The sequence below is a fragment of the Hakea prostrata genome, chromosome 8 (assembly GCF_041222555.1).
Source record: "Hakea prostrata isolate BN-2017 chromosome 8, UWA_Hpros_2, whole genome shotgun sequence".
In the NCBI taxonomy this organism is placed as follows: domain Eukaryota; kingdom Viridiplantae; phylum Streptophyta; class Magnoliopsida; order Proteales; family Proteaceae; genus Hakea; species Hakea prostrata.
Window position 1 is genome coordinate 4,348,168 of NC_142607.1, and position 18,336 is coordinate 4,366,503.

The 18,336-nt window shown below is 37.7% G+C and overlaps 2 protein-coding genes across 2 annotated transcripts; one reads left to right on the forward strand and one right to left on the reverse strand.

The window, feature by feature from the left end:
- The first annotated feature begins 1,694 nt into the window (after positions 1–1,694).
- LOC149006393 (cytochrome c1-2, heme protein, mitochondrial-like) lies at positions 1,695–10,900 on the forward strand. The gene is made up of 8 exons (XM_089165679.1): positions 1,695–1,842; positions 1,933–2,016; positions 8,448–8,668; positions 8,887–9,166; positions 9,246–9,317; positions 9,928–10,044; positions 10,148–10,213; positions 10,295–10,900. The coding sequence occupies exons 2-8, from the start codon at positions 1,957–1,959 to the stop codon at positions 10,409–10,411; spliced, it is 933 nt and encodes a 310-aa protein (XP_089021805.1). The 5' UTR covers positions 1,695–1,842; positions 1,933–1,956; the 3' UTR covers positions 10,412–10,900.
- A 1,087-nt stretch (positions 10,901–11,987) lies between these two features.
- LOC149006394 (uncharacterized) lies at positions 11,988–18,190 on the reverse strand. The gene is made up of 5 exons (XM_089166325.1): positions 17,533–18,190; positions 15,889–16,045; positions 14,337–14,387; positions 14,108–14,200; positions 11,988–13,555 (listed from the first exon to the last, which is right to left on the reverse strand). The coding sequence occupies exons 1-5, from the start codon at positions 17,697–17,699 to the stop codon at positions 13,478–13,480; spliced, it is 546 nt and encodes a 181-aa protein (XP_089022451.1). The 5' UTR covers positions 17,700–18,190; the 3' UTR covers positions 11,988–13,477.
- Between the last annotated feature and the right edge of the window lie 146 nt (positions 18,191–18,336).

Below are 18,336 nucleotides of genomic sequence, written 5' to 3' on the forward strand. Positions count from 1 at the left end.
AATAAATAGGAGATAATAACTGTTGTCTCTTTGTATTATAACTTAATTACTAAAAAAACTCTGCTCTTTATTAAATTACTATTACCCCCTCAATCCTACCAGAATTGAGTTTGTAAATTTGAAAAACATCAGGTGTGAATAATTGTAATATTTAAAACTTTTTAATATAAAAACACATCCAATACATCTCAACTGTTCATCATTATTGAGGACACATGTTAGACTCTAGTGCTTGTGTAGGTGTGAACAAAAATTCCAGTAATACGTTAATGCAGTGTTGGTAGAGTGGTAAGATTCATACTTCTCGGTGTAGAGGTCATGGGTTCGACTTTTGTTGACGACAAAGCTCCCTCTTAGGATATAATCGAGGTGCGCACAAGCTGGTCCAAATGAACCTCAAACACCAAAAGAAAAAATCCAGTAATACCTATGGCCTATTATATATCAATGACACCCACTAACATTATAATGTCATACTTAAGTGCTGATGTAAGCAAGATAATTTTTTTTTTAAAGACAAGAATACCTTGAACAATAATTATGCTCAACTCTGTCTTTGTCTTCCGCTAAGTAATCATTTATCTTATTCTGTTATTGCATCTTTTACATGATATATAATTTCACCTTCTCTATTGTGTACAATGTTGTGTACAATGTCTATGACCTTAGACTATTTTAGTTAGGATTTGTTTGGCATAGTTTGTGTTTATGAATAATTGATTATGATAATAGGTTATCGATTACAAATAATAATTGTTTGGTTAATAATACACATGGTAGGTTAAAGAGTTTTTTATGTGCAGATCCTTTGGTGCAATATATTACGTGTGGGTTCTAACCAGACTAATACCGTTAATAAGTATATTCAAATGTCAGATGTGAAAGGACTAAAATGCACATCAAATTATTTAACACATTGTATTATTATTATTATTATTATTATTATTATTATTATATATATAAAGAGATAAAGAAACGTGAGAGATAGAGAGACTGATCCACTAAGGGCGAACATTGAATTAGTCAGGGCAAAACCTTGGAAACTGGGGTTGACAAGCCAAGAGAGAGTGAAGATGGGTAGCAACGTTTGTTTTCATTTTAATGGGTAAAAGTTAGGAGCCAAAAAGTGAGAAGGAAGAGATAAGAGAGAGACTGAACTCAACCTCTCTTTACATTTACCCACAAAAAAAGAAAAAACCGAATGCAATATGTTTTAGGTGTTTATATTGAAGCTTGCATTTTGCATCTATTTTTTTAATGCAACTATATATATATATATTTTTTTTTTGTTATTTCTGTAAATTTTTTTTTATAAAGGGGCTTTATTAAGCAAGGGATGGGAATATTAATATGCCTCAGCGAGAGTCAAATTCATGACCTTTTCATTAAGAGGTATTAGTTTGAACAGGTTTGCGTTGCCACTTCTGTATCTTTACTTTTAAATAGATGAAGTATTGCTTATTTAAAATAAAAAAAATTATAATTTGCTCGAATTTGCTGACGTGTTACTGGTTCGCGAGTTGGCGCGTGGTTAATTCGCGGCATTCATTTTTAAATTCGAAACCGTTGGATGTAAAGTCAACCATTCCTCTTACGTGGCGGCAAATTAGGTGAACCCTAACAAAAATGGTTTCCAAGCTCTCGGCCAAAAAATATCAGAAATGACAAAACTACCCATCGTTCTCTCCTCTTTGTCTGTTGTCTGATTCTTCTCGCCTGCGTGACTCGTATCGTCTCGGCTGGTTGAAGACCTCACTCTTTAATACTTTTTTCTTCTTTCCAGGAATCGAAAATACTGTTGCAGTGTCGCTGGTGGGGTTTCGTCCGTCAATCCCCCGGCAGGTAATGGAAATCAGTTCCATCTTTAGATCTTTGTGCTCTCTGATTATTGTCATTTGATCCACGTTACTAACTCTTGCTGTTTCTCTAAAGAAATCGACCTAAAAATCGATTTAAATGGCTGCGGGAAGAGCGATTCATCACTTGTTGAAGAGAAGAGTTCCGTCCCAATATACTGTAATACCTCTCTTCCTCTATTTATGATTATTGTTCTCTGCGTGTGATTTTTTACATTTATTTCGCTCTTCTGTTGAGGGAATCAGAACCATTGGGTGTTTGTCCTGATCGGTGGCTTTCCTTTGACAGTTCGCTAGATAACTACGATTTGAGAATGCGGCTTTGAGCTAAAGAGCCTCACGTTTTCTCTTACAATACTTTTCCTTTATGTGCCCCTACGTTTTTTTGACAATTTGTTCTGTAAAAAAAATAACAATTTCTGAGTCTAGACTCTAGATTGGTATGGATTGCGCTCATTTCTATATTCTATCGATCACTTGAAGAAACTAGCTTCCGATAAAATTCTTCAATCTGGTAGTTGTTTCCTGATCTAAATCGTCTGGGTTTTTGAGAAAATTCATAGCCTAGGAAATATTGATATTCTCGAGAATTACTTTCCTTTAGGATCTTGGTTATTCCCCAAGTTCCTTTGTCGAGTTTCTAAATATTAACAGAATGGTCACCTTTCTATCTATTTTCTAAATGCATGATGCTAGTTGAATTTTACAGTTGACTCATTGTATTCTAGTACCTAATTTTCTCACATGTTGTTTTGACCCTGCAAGAAACCTATTAAATATGGTACTGAGTTAGTGGATTGGGCTTTTCATCTGTTGTTGTCTTCTTGCATTTCTGTAAATACTGATTTGATTTTCTTTTATGTCTTGATATGTGCCTTGCAAATTATTTTCTGGTTCCATTAATAGGTTTGGTGATAAAATCAATGAGTGCAGCAGACTCTCTACAGATAACTTTGGTGTGGAGTAGATATTTGTTTATAGCCATAATTGTGTCAACCACCATTACCATATTGACAATGATAACAGTGAGATAATTGCTGTCAATGATATTACTGTTTTGTGTAGTTGCTTCCAAAGATTATCCTTAATGGTGAATATATCTATACGGAGTAAGAAAACGGCTCTTTAGACTATACGAGCTACATCTCATCAATAAAAGAGGCAATAAACAGATATAGCTTGCTACTTCTCACTGCATGCTTAATACTTTTATCTTTGAATCCTTTGCATTTGATGCGCCATTGCTCAATTACGACACCCTTGATGCAATTTCCACAACAAAAGGGCAAACCCAGTGCCAAACGCTTCCCCACAAGCAGAGTAGGGGGGGGGGATTTTCGAATGCAGCCTTACCCCAGAAATTTTTGTTGAGAAGCTGTTTCAATACCTTGACTTCAGGCTATAAGTGTGGGTCCACTGACCATTGTGCCAAGGCCTGCCCTTCTAGATGCAACTTCCTTAAAGGTTGCAACTGGTAGGCAGATGAAAGTGTGGTGGGAAAGTTAGGGAGATGGATCCCACATGTTGGAGGGGTGAATGGCAAGGATAATGGAGTAATGAAGATGTAACTTTCCATCATATTGTTTGTTTGGTTGACTTGGGAAAATTAAACTTTACTGTATCAGTAATCGTTTATTTTACCTTTTCTTTCCCATAAATAAACAGGGGCCCAAACAAGCTTTCTTCTTCTTCCTCCTCACTTTCTTCTCTTGGTCCTACATAAAATTTGGAGCACAAGACTTTACTTGCTTTTGAATAACTTATTTTATTACATTAGGTTGAACTGTTTTCAAGTGAGGTGTTCTGATCTGCTCTTAAAAGTATATTGCCTCAAGTTCAAGAGAGGACAACAGATTGAAACTTTACTATGTTTCCATCTGCATGGGGTTTTCTTGTTTTGAGTATGAGACATGTTTGAGGGTCATGGAGGAAAAAAAAAATTCTCAAAAGCATTTGGACATCGAAGATGGTTGTGGGGAATGGGGAAAAAGTAAAACATAGATTGTAGCAGATACCACAAGAGTAAGCATTCTTGGGACAAATGACGTTACACTTATACACCCCATTGAGTTCAGAATTCAAGACCAAAAGGCTTCCAGAGTGAACTCTTAACTGCAGAGGAGCTTCCAAAACAGGAAGAGAATTTTCCTGAGTTAGTATGATTGAAATGAATTATCCTGCTGTAAATGCTTTGGAAGAGGGTGAAGATGATTTGTGATAATGAGGCTTGCTTGGATGCCACAAGTGAGGGAGTTGACTTGAGTTTCTGACTTATCACTAGTTCTCTGTAGGGAAACTGCTCCTTCGAAACTGAAGAGGCATGATTTCTTTGAGTACAACTTTACTGCAACTATTCCTTTCCCCTATTTTCTCTCAAAATCCAGTCAACTTGATGGATTTTGAAGGGGTGGGGTGAGGTGCCAAATGGGTGGCGCCAATTTTGTTGCATGATGAGCCTTTCCTGCCTTAAGGTGTATAAACATCTCAAAACTCCATCCCACTGATTTCTTGCCAACTTTTGGAAGTCCAAGGAATGTTGTTAGACTTTCCTTCAAGGTTCATTCCCAAACCCACCAACTGGTCTGCCAAACCAAGGTGCCAAGTCTGCAAAATATCTTTGATTTTTCCCATCTCTTGGAATTGATTTTGATATCCTTCGATTATTTTCATGTCATCCAGTTAAAAAGTTTTTCTCGTCTTCAACAATAACCAACTCAAATTCAAAAAATTTAATGTTAACTATGTGGTCACAACAAATCAGCAAGTGATGAACACTTTCCTGCCATCTTATATGCAAAAGAAAGATACAAAATGCACATGTTGTGGATTATGCATCCATTGAAATAGAAAAATCTTGTTTCTTCTCAGGCATTTTGTGGTTTATCTTGTATTAGGACTTTATTTTCATTAAATAATTGTCGTTGATCAAAAGTTTGAGTTAGCTTCCTTATTTAAGTCTATCTTAAGTTTCCTTCTTGGATTCAATTTCTATTCTTAGAGCCTATCTAGCTAAACTGTTCGGCCATGTCTCCATATACCTTTTTCTTCTTCTTTATTGTTTCCATTTTCCCATTCTCTGTTCTGGCGCAGAAACAGCCCTCACGAATCACCAGAGTGGACTGTGCTGATGTATGTGCAATCTCAATGCATCTGCAACATAGGGAATCATCTCAATATCTTGGTTTACCCTGTGAACCCATTGATCTCACTGAAATGGTGAAAGGAATCAATTCAATCACATATACTCAATTGAAAATGACAGTTAATTAGAAGTTCCATGCATATTATGGCCCGATCACAAGCTGTGTCTCTATTACATGTCTCTCCCGTCTTCTTCTGTTCATATTCTCATTGGTTTATCTATAGCCCTTTGTTAGGATCATTATACACCTTGAACAATTTTTGTGTTGGCCCTGATAATTATGGGTTTCTGAATACAGAGAATATCCAGTATTGGATAACCTTAGGACAAGTAGTGAGAAAGGATATGCATGCCTTAGGCCTTGTATCTAGTATGGACTCAAAAGAGCTGATTGGAAGGCAATAATCTATGTGGCAGACCCCAAATAGTTGGTTAAGGCCTGTTGTTGTTGTTGTTTATCTCGAAGTTTATCTTTTAGTCTGTATTCCTAACATTTCAGCTTATTTTGGCTTCCTTTGTCAGAAAAATGTGTGCTACTGCTACAGATGTTTTCATTTTTGTCTGATAGTTACTTAAATATTTCCATGAGTTACACTGAAGTTCCATTAGTTCTCACTCTTCTTGCGCCCCCTGCATTCTCTGTCTCTGCCTCTAGGTTTAGTCTTTGTTGGGAACTTCATTAAGCATGTTGAGGGCTTTATGCATACATCCCCATGATAGGAACTTCCTTCTCTATCGTGATATACTCTGACTTGTCAAGAGGAAGAACAGAAGAAGGGAGAAAGGGGGGAGGGGGTGTTATTTTTGTTCAAACTTTGCTTGATGCATGCATTGAAGTTTGAATCTGTCAGCTCTGCATTTGTTACATGGAGAATGGTTGTCATATTAAACAATATTACTCTCTATTTCCAAGCTGCTTCTCATTCTCTTATCTTGAGCAATGCTCTTATTAAGAGAGGGGCGGAAGTAAATGGACATGATAAATGTTGGAATTTTGCAGCTTTCTTTAACTTAGTCTTCAGGTTAGATACTATTTCTTTTGGTCTTTCTTTAATAATCGCATTGAGTCCATTTTTGAACAACCAACCTGCATAACACCCTTTACTTTAACTTATTAGATTTAGGAGTAGGCTCATTAATTGTGAATAATATCTCAAAGGAAAGAAAGAAAAAAAAATCTCACGATATCTCGAAGAAGGGGGGGAAAAAAAAACCTTTACTTTCACTTTCAATATTTCAATTTCATTTTGATTGATTTCTTGCTATTTTTAAAATTCCGGCTGTTTGGTTGAGCTTCTATGCCATTCTTTATGTACTGTAATCTACCAAAGCATAACGCGTATGTTGAATTATAAAGCAATCTTTCATAGGAAATGAAGTCAAAGGGGGAAAGATAGAAAGATGGAGTTGTGGTCATGTTGGCCACATAGTTGTCAAGGTGTCGCCATTGTACACTGTGTCGGTGACATATCGCCGTGTGTTAGCATATGTCGCCGAGTCGTTGGGGGGCGACACGATTCCCCCCAACGACACGATTTATACCTAAAGTCGGCAATATATCGCCGATGGTCAATTTTTCAATAAAAAATCGGATGAATCATGGCCCATGGGCTTCCACGGTTGATTCTGCAAACTCTTTGCCACCGGATGCCCATCCAAGGTTGGAAAGTTTTCACCTTTTTTAGCTCCTCTGTTCCTTAACAAACTTGTTACCTTATCTTAGCCATTGCAGAACCAGTTTCTGGTGTTTGTCAAAGTCGAATCTTGCTTTCTCCACATCGCTTCTCCTTTCTCGATCGACTTTTCTCTTGATTTCCTTTCTTGGGAAGTATCTTGGAGGAACAGAGGTGAGCTATTTTGTGCACCGATGAATTTAAGGGGTTCAAATTACGGTGGCGTATCATGAACAATGTCGCTGTAAATTTGAGAAGAGGACGAGCGAAACTGAAGATTTCTCTTCCAAGTTCCAAAGTGCTTTGGTTCTCATCAATGTTCACATGGCACATCATGCAATATAACTGTATAAGCCACATGGCTATATGGATGAAACGTGTAATGGGCTCATGTGAAGTACTTGGCTCCAACAAATCCCTGCGATGACCATAATAAGTTTTATAAACTATAAATGGGTTGGGTCCTGCATCTCGCAGTTGGTGGTTTGTATATGGGGTCCACTCGATAAATCATAAACCTGAGCCTAGCCCAATAAAGCTTAGTTATTTCAATTCTCAAAGCCCATATTTAAGTCTAACCCATAAAAGTCGAATAAAGAATCGTCCGACATGTCGGTGGTGTCGCTGGCCACCAACACAACGACACCATTCGACTTGTCGGACATTGGGCGTCACTTAAGCATCCGGGCAGTCTCAACTATGGCAAAGTAACCGTTGCTTTTTTTAAACCAATAAAGCGATCGCTTTTTCGCCCAAGGCGCCTTGATTCAGGTGACACCTAGGCATCCAAGCGACTGTTGTATTGGTTTCTATTTTTTAAAATATTTTTATAAAAAAGTTACCAAATCAATGTTATGGAATATAATTGCATTTGATTCTAATCTAAAGGTTTTTATTGGTTAGTTTTACACATTAATTATAGAATTATGATACATGGAATCAAATCAGAGTAAAATAGGGTGGGAAAAAAACGAAACTTAAACACTCTTCCTCACGAATTCACGAAACAAAACCCTAAACTGAATCACTCTCGTTCTCTTGCAAAAGTCTTCTTCTTCATGGAACTCCTTTGGTTGTTAAACTTTGAAGTTTGATTTGTGACTTTGATGTGGTTATGTTTGAAGTTAATGACTATATCCATTTTTCAATGTTATTTACTGATTATATGAACGAACTTTTCATTAAGTTTGCAAAATGTTCCATGCTTAAATGCTAGGAATTTTATGTAACTTTTGATATTTGGATCAAATATCAAAAAAGTAACACTAGAATGCCTTGACTGCCTAAAAATTAACAACAGAACCCTTTGACCGCTTAGTCATCGCTTTATTGGCGCTTTGTTGCCTTGGCACCTTGGAAGCCTGCCATTGCTTTGTCGCTTTGACAACCTTGGTTGGCCATTTCATTAATCAATTCCAAGGAAAATTAGGTGCTGACCTCTATGGCTCTACCTCTCCTGTTTTGAGTGATCATGCTGGTCCATATTCAAACTTGTCTTGAAGTTTGGTTAAGTTTCAACTGAAGGATTAAGGGATTTGGATCTCAGTCAGGTTAGGATGAGTCCCAGCCTATCTCGATTCAGTCTCTCAGTCTCTGATGGTTTGACTAGTTCACAATGTTATGTATTAGGATTGTTCGGACCTTTTCATTAAAAGTCTGTTCTATTGCTTACCAGCTTTTTGTTTGGCAGTATATCTGACACAATCCACCACACATACTGTCATTGATCAACTTTTCACTTCTATTTGCTAATACTATCTGCTTTCTGATTTACAGGCCCCTCCAGCATGCTCATCCCTTGTATCAAAGCAAGATCAAGATGGATCCGGATTCACTGGCATAAAGTCGCTTAGAATGTTTGCACTCCTTGGAGCAGGTGTTTCTGGGCTATTGAGTTTTGCAACAGTAGCATCTGCTGATGAGGCAGAGCATGGGTTGGCAGCTCCTAATTACCCCTGGCCTCATAAAGGAATTCTCAGTTCATATGATCATTCATCGTGAGTGGATGCTTCTTTCCCTTACGAAACAATTTGAGTAAAATATTGGGTTCTTGATTTTGTTATCCGTTCTGGTTCCTATTCTGAGATCATCAAGCATAGAAGAAACCTGTAGTAATTTTGGTCGTGTTGGTGTGTTGTATTGTTGCAGCTTATTAAGGAACTTTGAGGTTCGTTTAGTAAATTTTACACTCTGAGTGCTTATTTCATGTGAGCAGGATCCGTCGTGGTCACCAGGTGTACCAACAAGTTTGTGCATCTTGCCATTCAGTCTCTTTAATGTCATTCCGTGATCTTGTGGGAGTAGCATATACAGAAGAAGAAATCAAAGATATGGCAGCCGAGATTGAGGTGGTTGATGGGCCTAATGATGAAGGTGAAATGTTCACTCGCCCTGGTAAGCTGAGTGATCGTTTCCCTCAGCCATATTCAAATGAACAAGCAGCAAGGTTTGCTAATGGAGGGGCCTACCCCCCAGATTTGAGTCTTATTACCAAGGTAACCCCAACTTTCTGAATTTGAATTCCTTCCTAAAATTTATGGTTAACACAGCAGTATTCAACCTTTGTCTTTTCAGTCTCGCCACAATGGTCAGAACTATGTATTTTCCCTCCTAACTGGCTACCGTGATCCTCCTGCTGGTGTTTCGGTAATTCTCTACTTCAATGTTCTTGTAGATTAATTAAAGTATGCTGCATATGGTTGACGTAATAATGTTTAAAGAATCCATATTCTCATGCCTAATGTTTATTGTAGGTTTCTATTCACCGCCTGAATGTGTGTTCGTCGTTGTAGGGGTAAAGGGGGGAGGGGTTGTGTTTATGATGGAACTAAGGTTATGATTAGAGTCTGAAGGGCATATGTGAAGACTTGGATTGCTAGATTGATGGACAGGTTAGGGAAATACATATCATAATGGCAAGTGGTTGAATCAGGGATATACACATTGAGGTGATTGATTGATTATATTGCTGACGTTTTTTGAGGTTTAGGTGTGCTATAGCTAGCAGTAGGGGTATTGATGTCGCTGGGGGGAAATTTGGGCAACAAGATTAAAATTAAGGAAAGAATTTTGAAAAATTAGAAAAGGGCTACACTAGAATCCGTACTTCCCTGGAGGGGCTCCATCTCGCCCCCCCCTCCACCTTGTTTGTTTGTCTTCTCTCTCTCACTCTTCTTTTTTTTTTTTTTTCTTCCCTTGTGTGTGGGTCGATCCCTTGTTTCTCTATTTAGCAATGCCTTTTTAATTGTAATTTTAGATTCGTGAAGGGCTACACTATAATCCATACTTCTCTGGAGGGGCAATAGCTATGCCCAAAATGTTGATTGATGGAGCTGTCGAGTATGAGGATGGTACTCCGGCAACAGAAGCTCAGGTAATTCTGAAAGTTTAACAATTCAGCAATTTTGTGCTAGTTAAGAATATTCATAGGCTGCTTTCAAAGTAGCAGATGCTCAGAGTTTTTTTAAATGGTGCAGATGGGGAAAGATGTTGTGACATTCTTGTCCTGGGCAGCAGAACCAGAAATGGAAGAGAGGAAACTGGTAAATGGGTGGGACTTTGTTTGCATCTAGTGGCATCTCAATTTAAATGGTGATTTCTCACTTGCTAGCTTTCAAATGCAGATGGGATTCAAATGGATATTTGTGCTGTCACTTGCACTTCTCCAGGCTGCTTATTACCGTCGCTTGAAGTGGTCCGTTTTGAAGTCTCGCAAGTTGGTCCTTAATGTTGTCAACTAACCTTTGAGTTTGTCAATGGACTTAATTGGCAATAATTGGCGTAGATGATCTAGTTTTGCTGTATTGATATCGAGATGGCCTAGGCTGCAGTGGTGTATGGAGACCTGAGCTGCCATACCAATTATTCTTTTGATGGAGGAATAGGCTCTCTGCTTTCTGTACATCATGAACACAATTTTCTATTTTGCCATGAATTTGTGAATTTTGGTTCTGGTTGCTATTACAACACTTCAAGGCGGTTGGAATGCTGGTCTTGCTGGTCTTTCATTTTTGTGATACTACATGATCGGAGATCAAACCATCATCTGTAATTTAAGTCTTTCATAAGTAAGTGAAAGATGTTTTTGTATACCTATTGTGCTGTATCTTACCTTGTAGAGTTATATACTCCTTGCTCCCTAGTGTCAATGCACTGGGTTTTGGATGCCGGCTAGCTGCCTTGTTCAGACTTTATTCCTGCAGGGTTATTGAATAAAGTGAGATTCTGTTCGTAAACAGTTGGAAATTTGTTTGATTGAACACAGGTGTGTGTTTTTTGGGTGAGATCGATGGAGCACATTTTTGTTTTGGGGTAAAAATTGAATAGGTCAGTGTACCTGGGGGAGAAAATTCTAGTCCCCAACTTTTCTAGTCCAGTCGCAAAATTATTATCTTAGTTTTTAAAAAGTTGTATTGTTTGAGGATAGAAGTAAATACTTTTCAATTCGCTAGAAATCCTGTATGTGATGTTCCTAATTAATATATAAGCCTTTTATTTTGCTTATCAAAAAACAAAATCCTCTTCAATTTCTCAAGATGCAATTTAAACTAGGTATACTTGAGAGTATAATTTTCCCTTTGAAGAAAAAGGCTTACAATGTCAGTTCTCAGGTCAGTTACAAATAGTTTTTCCCTAATTTAAGAGCTCAGTATTATCCTTGAAAGTCAAAAAGAAAAAAGGAATGATAGTTTTAATTGTCTTTCATTTCTATTTTTTTCTCTTTACTTCTCTTCCATTGATAGCCTTGGATGGTTGGAATGTTGCTTTCTGAGGAAATTTCTTTCCTAGTTACCCAAAACAAAAAAAAATATATATTTCCAACCTAACAGGTTAAACCGAAAACATAATAGTGATCCCAAAAATCCCCTCTAAATCTCTGTATTTTTTCCCCCTTTTTTTTGGGTAATGCATTTATATATATATATATATAATCTCTGTATTTTTCCCCATATTTATTTATATATATATATATATATATAATCTCTGTATTTTTCCCCCTTTTTTTTGGGTAATGCATATATATATATATATATATGTCCACGACTTCTAATTTAATTTCCTAATGCTATGGCATATTGGACAAGAAGATATTTTCTTCCTCAATTACCAACTTCTACTTGGGATTCACCTTAAGAAATGTTCTCATCAATGCTATGTTCTATAGAACAAAGAAATTTGAAGCACACGCCATCTCACTGGGACCATGGAAGACGTGGGCGCCATTTGAAAGGGGGACCAGAGAGGTTTTCACGGAGACAACTTGCAGACCCCACCTTTGCCCTCTAGTTACCAGCGTGTAATTCAGTGTTTGGTGGTATTAGGTTGGGGGTAAACAACTACTATCACACTCTTTAGGGTTCAAATGTGCCTAAAGTGATCTGACCATTTCCTTCGGAAGCCGGGAGCCATCCACATGATTGAACCATGGAAACCGAGACATATTACCAAAAGGGTTTGAAAATCTAACGAGGTTTCCAGTCACCGATTCACACTCAAAACTTGGGGTTACTCGCTGTTAGTTGTTTACCCTTCGGTTTTGGAAGAACAACGACGTTATACTATAACCAGGGGGAAGCCAAAATACGCAACCGTGAGTTTAGGAGAGAAGAAAATTTGAGGGACACAGTGCTGACCATGCTCTTGGCCATCTTCTGAAATGGATGAGACCCAATTTCAGCCAAATGACCATGAATTAGACCTGGATCAGAGTTCAGGTTGGCATGGACCAACACTTCTGGGAAGCTACTCAACCTCTGCTTCGTTGAATCCCCACTTACTATAAGGCATGGGCATGCCCGGGTGGCATGGTATGTTCCCCTCCCTGATCAAGTCTAGTTCTCAATGTTCACGCTTGTTTGTACATTGGTACCAAAAAGGCACAATAATGGCTGTGAATCTTGTCTCTATGCATGTACACATGCATCATGTATGTTAGTGTCACTAAATAATCTGTCCAAGTCAGCTGCAAACTGTAGCATCACAGATTTCAGTATGCATCTTTCACAAGCAGCTAAGATTTCAATCAGAGATGATCCAGCAGAAAATGAAGCCCCACTAGATATGGCAAGGACGGGTGATGGGCAGGTCATAGAGGGACTCGGGCAGCTTACCCTGCTCTTCTAATCCCAGCAGGAAGTATTTAACAAGTACAGGTCATGAAGAGGGAGGGTGGAGAGAACCTCATTGAAGAGAACCTCCTGCAGACACTTCAATGCATAGGTAGAATGGAAGACCTCCGTTTGAGCAATCTGAGTTTCATGTCCCATGGCTCAATGGACTAGGTGACTGCCTCTGTAACTGATGAAGCCATGATGCTTGAATACAAGAACCATTCACCTAGATGAATGCTTGGTTACCAAAAGGAAAAAGAGAAGAAAAGAAGAATGCTAAGCAAGTCATTGGACTCATGCATGCGGAATAAAGAGCGCAAATCTTCTTTAATGATTTTCCAGTCCAAGAAGATTCTGACTTGCAATTAATCTGCAGTAAAACATCATTAATATAACAAGTCTAGTCTACGGTTTGAACTGAGCTTTGAACAGTCAACCTGTTCTATAGTTGCAGAACAGAAAGTCACAATTACCTTTCAAATTTCAATCATGCTACAACCAACAAAGTTCATTTTGAACATACACTAATCCAAATGGGAAGAAGAACTGAGCAATGTAGGAGGAAGTAAGTGTACTCATGACAGAATTACAAAAAAATAGGGGCATCATAATTAGATGCAACTACGCAGTTCACGCAGTAGCTTAACTGTCATTCAGCACCAATTCACAATCAGTGTTCACAGGTCAACTGTGGGATTAAATTTGAGAACATGCTTTCTTGATCAAATAGGCAATAGAAGCTGTGAGAACTCCTAGTAAAGCACCAGCAATAACCTGAGACAAAACATGACGGTTTAAAGCAAAAAAAATTAGTCTCTTCTATCCCTGTATGATGGTCATCAACTACTGCTTCTTTTCATATGAACAGAATAGTTTTTCTCTTGTGCAGGGGATGTACAGATGAAGCAAGCATTTGCAAAAATTCCATGACAATTTCTCTGCCATATAAAGTTGTAAACGAACAGTAAAACTCATTTCATGATCTGTATTCCAGCAAATATATTTACACATTACTTTTTGCTTGATTCAGCATAAAATTTCCACCAATCAAGTGAGCTTAGCAATCATTAGTTTAGTAAATTCAAGATTTTGAAGACTTAGTTTCATCGGACAAATGCAGTGGGGGGCATTAGTGGAATAAGAAACACAAGGAATGCACAAGACAATATCGGGGTTGTTTTATCTTATGGGAGTACAAATATTCCTTGTTGACCACTACATGGAAAAGGTCCCTCGCTGCATTCTTCCAAGCTCACAACAATACATACTATTAATGTAGGATGCAAAGAGTATTTCTAAATGAGGTTAATAAGGCATTCACCCTACCTGAGTAGGAGTGTGGCCAAGAAGTTCACGCAATGGTCTGGTATCAGAAAGTGGATGCTCAGCTGGAAGCTCATACACGATTTGATTCAACACCTGAAGAACACCAGTTTGAATGATTCAATCAAAATATAAGATACTCATGGTTCACTAAGCTAATACATTGCATGTCGCCACAAAAATACTATGGCATGTCCAGTTCCCCAAAAAAGCACCAATAGCAAGATCATACCTCAGCCTGACGGCCAGCTTGTAATCTAACGCCAAAAGCATCATACATCACCTGCAAAACAGTGCCTTCTAAGAAGAAAGATCTTCAAAATAGAATAAGGCATGCAAAACTTTATCCAAGATCTGAGGGAATCAAAATTGAGACATGTGTTAACATCTAATGTTTTGATAATCATAGGAAATCTGTTTGCAAATTATCACAAACCAATCCAATGCATCAGCAATATCGGTGTGGGTCAGCTTTCAATCCAAGTACTTAAATCTACTCTCAGTGCTCTATTAGGACCAACCAGTCTTAATTCGAAATTTTACTAAAAAAGGCAAACCACAATTCAATGGGTTAGGGCGGATTTAAGCTGACTATTGATGGTTGAGTCAAACCCTCATCAGATGTCTCTTCAGCCTCCCCATCGGATCAAAGTAGGTAACTCATAAGAAACCTATAATCCATTTCTGGAGCAATTGAGAGAAATTGGAAGAAATGTCAAAACCTGATCTAAGAAGGCATGTCAATTAAGTCAAATTTATATTGTTCAATCTTCCGTAGCATTAAATTATATCATATATTCCCATGTGGTGGGCACTATGCTACTCAAACAGACTTCCAATAAGAACCTTGAAGCTCCAGATGGATCAGAAAGGATTGGGAAAATATATTCTTATGAGTGATTAGATAGGGTCTGTAGAAACTATTGAACTTGCATGGTGCAGGATCCAGGGCACCAATGGTGTGGGATACTGTCAATATTTCTACTAGATTGACTCTTAAATTAGGACCAGAGAAAAAAGTCAGGCTCGAAATAAACTTGTTGAACAAACCAATGTCTGAGGTTAGACAGGAATTAGACAAACTTTATTTATTGGTTGATATTATTATTATTTGAGTTAATAGAAAGTCATTACAGTCACAGTGATATTTTACACCCCCCCCCCCCAAAAAAAAAAAAAAGAAAAAGGGAAAGTTGCTCAGATGAAACATTAGTATCTCGAGATTTCTTTTAGTACTAAGATTCACACCGAAATCAAAAGATAAAACATTTTAGTCTATCTATGAATTATATATCTTGTTAAGAATAATCCTAGAAGGAAAAAATCAAACAGAAGCCAAAAGTTTATAGACCAATGCCAAATTGCAGTCATAAACCATAGATGATCCCATGAGCATTAAGTTTTCAAATGCACAACTACCCAATACGCAATCAAAAAGAAATCAAAGGCGGTTTGTTGATCACATACAAAACCAAAATGAGGTTCTAGAACATGATGGCCACAGGATTGAAAGTTGTTAAATTTAGTGACAAGGTAAATGCAAAATTTCAACCAAAGAATACAAAGAAAAGTAACACATAACTCTGAACATTTATGAAGCATATGTAAACCAAATGAACCATTGGTAACACAAATGTATGGACATCATATGAGGTAGAAATTCAAAATTTTACTGCATGGCAGAGCAAGGGATCATATACATATGCATATATTTTGGGGTCTGCACCTTAAAATACAATTATTCTATAAAAAGATTAATGGTAATAAAGAGTTAGGGATCATACAATTAAAGATAAGATCATAGAAGTAGCAAATAGTGATCCTCCAAATCCATCATTGTATCCAATAGCAGTAGCAAGAGCAGTAACTGTGGCAGAATGTGATGAAGGCATCCCACCAGAGCTAATAAGTTGTTTAGCATCCCATCGTCTTTCCTTATACCTGAAAATCTATGAAATTTGTAACGCTCAGGAGATTTTTTTTCTTCTTTTTGATGATTTGATCATTAAAGTATATTGACACGAAAAGGCTTAAGAGATTTAGTAAGAACATTACACCAACACCTATCACATCATGCACAAATATAGCTTGATATTACTGCACCAGCTACAAAGAATAACAAAGCAGAATACATTTACTTTTTCAGTTGAGAACAATTAAGGAAATGAGCATTATGAAGTGATGGACTTCCTGTAGGAATTATGTAGCCCAACACATGTGATTATATTATTTGCACATTAACACTAGACATTTCTAATTTCATTTGTTTATGTGTGGCACTTATTATTTATTGTCATTCATGAAATTAATTTGGTCCATTGGTTTATTGGGTCCGTTGGATATTGATTTTGTGGATGATTATCCGGTTTAAACCACTAAATAGTCCTTGACTTGACCGCACCCATCATAATGTATTATTTACTTAACATATGCATTACTGGACTATAAGGAGATTGAGTGGTGCAAGTTAAAATTTCTCAAACTATGTGAGAAATGAGGATTAGTCTCTCTATGGATAGTATACTCTGAATTTGTGGAGACCATCCTTGAAAAGATTATGTATACATTGAGTGTTGATCTTAGTGACTAGTGTTCCATTGCTAGTGACTTGACAATTACTATTTTATATGCACACCTACGAACTACCTTTTGAAAAGATTTTCTACTTGCATTTTGCAAAACCAATTTTGATTCGTTTTAAATAATGGTAATTCATTAATTTCTGTTTCCTAATCCTTTTGGGGAATTTTGGTAATTGTCAAGGTAAGCTGAAAAGGCAGTGTGGACAGGGCATCGGGTGGGTAGCATCTCACTTAGGGTTGGACTTTATCGCTGATCATCTCTATATATAAGGTCATACAGTCAAAGGGATTTTTGAACCTCAAAATACAAAAATGATGGTATAACTCTGTAGCTGGGTGAGCACCCTAATTGCTCATTGAGATCCTTGATAACTTTAGTGGCTTCATCCTGTGGTGATCATCTAGAACCTTTGTCTTTCATGTTGCTTTTCTTTATTGAGCAAGGTCTTCTCCTTTCTTCTATATTCATTCTACAAGTTTGGAATTAGATCTTTAAAGAGATATGTCAATTTTATTATGCTTTTATTAGAGTATGCATCACGGTTGATAGGTTTAATAATCTGGGTTCCATATCGTGATTTATGGCTATTTATCCAATAGCCTTTACACAAAACTGGCTAAATTGAATCGGCCAGAGGTAGCGGAAAACCAACACAGCCAAACAGAGACAGGGAAAGATATAGGAAGTCGATCAATTAAGCAGTGATTGTAATAATTTCTCAAAAAGCAGGAAAAAAAAATCATCTAGCAGAGGAATAGAATCAGTAACATGTCCAAATTCTACAATAAAATTGAAATGGGAGAAATAAATAAAATTATTAGGAAGGCGGAGAGGAAGGAGAGTACCAGGTGGTCAAAACTTTGCCGGATTGTGCGAGAGCGAAAGCGATGAGAGCAGAAATGAGAGGAAAGTTCCCAAAAATGGATGATGAGGACGAAGTAGACGACGAAGGTGTGAGGATTGACCTCCGGATAAACGAAGCTGAGAAATCCGTTGCGTCATTCATCCTCATTCTTCTTTCTCCTCAAAAACAGGCTCCTCCTGTGGTCAATCTCTCTTATACGTATATGCAGATAGAAAATCAGCAATTCAGGATGAACGAGCGATCTTGCCGTCGCTAACAAAGAAATCAAATCTACTTCACGATTGAGATTGCTTGTTTCCTGCTTTTGGGGTTTCGTTTCTGGATGAATCGATCTCTCTCTCTCTCTCTCTCTCTCTCTCCCTCTTTCTACAAGTCCAGCGGAGGTAAAAGATCGAAAGAGAGAAAGCAGCTCAGGCGGAAGATACAGGGAGCTGGGGGGAGAGGAGACTATTTTTCGAAACACCCTACGAGGTTTTCGGAAGGTAGAAATTGCTCTGGTGGACGTGCAGAGGAGCTTTCGAGGGACGATCGAAGTTTTTTTTGCTGTTGGGTTTCACCATTAACACGTTCGTTTAACTAACGGTCTCTCTCTCTTCCGCTACGCAATGGGGGAATCGGAATATGCTGCGTTTGGGCGTTTTCAAACGAGCTCGGATCGTCTCCCCCGACGTATGTTCCCCCGACGGCTATTGACCGTAAATTACTGGGCCCACAGAATTAGAGTTATAGATTTTTTTTTAATTTTTTATTATATTTTTACTTATAAACCCAACATAATCTAGTT

Coding starts and splice junctions, on each gene's coding strand:
- LOC149006393 (XM_089165679.1), top strand. CDS start 1,957: ATGGCTGCGGGAAGAGCGATTCATCACTTGTTGAAGAGAAGAGTTCCG. Junction 8,669..8,886: donor AGTTCATATGATCATTCATC/GTGAGTGGATGC, acceptor TCATGTGAGCAG/GATCCGTCGTGGTCACCAGG. Junction 10,214..10,294: donor AAATGGAAGAGAGGAAACTG/GTAAATGGGTGG, acceptor TTTCAAATGCAG/ATGGGATTCAAATGGATATT.
- LOC149006394 (XM_089166325.1), bottom strand. CDS start 17,699: ATGAGGATGAATGACGCAACGGATTTCTCAGCTTCGTTTATCCGGAGG. Junction 14,388..15,888: donor CTATGATCTTATCTTTAATT/GTATGATCCCTA, acceptor ACTGTTTTGCAG/GTGATGTATGATGCTTTTGG. Junction 13,556..14,107: donor TTGGCCACACTCCTACTCAG/GTAGGGTGAATG, acceptor GTTTTGTCTCAG/GTTATTGCTGGTGCTTTACT.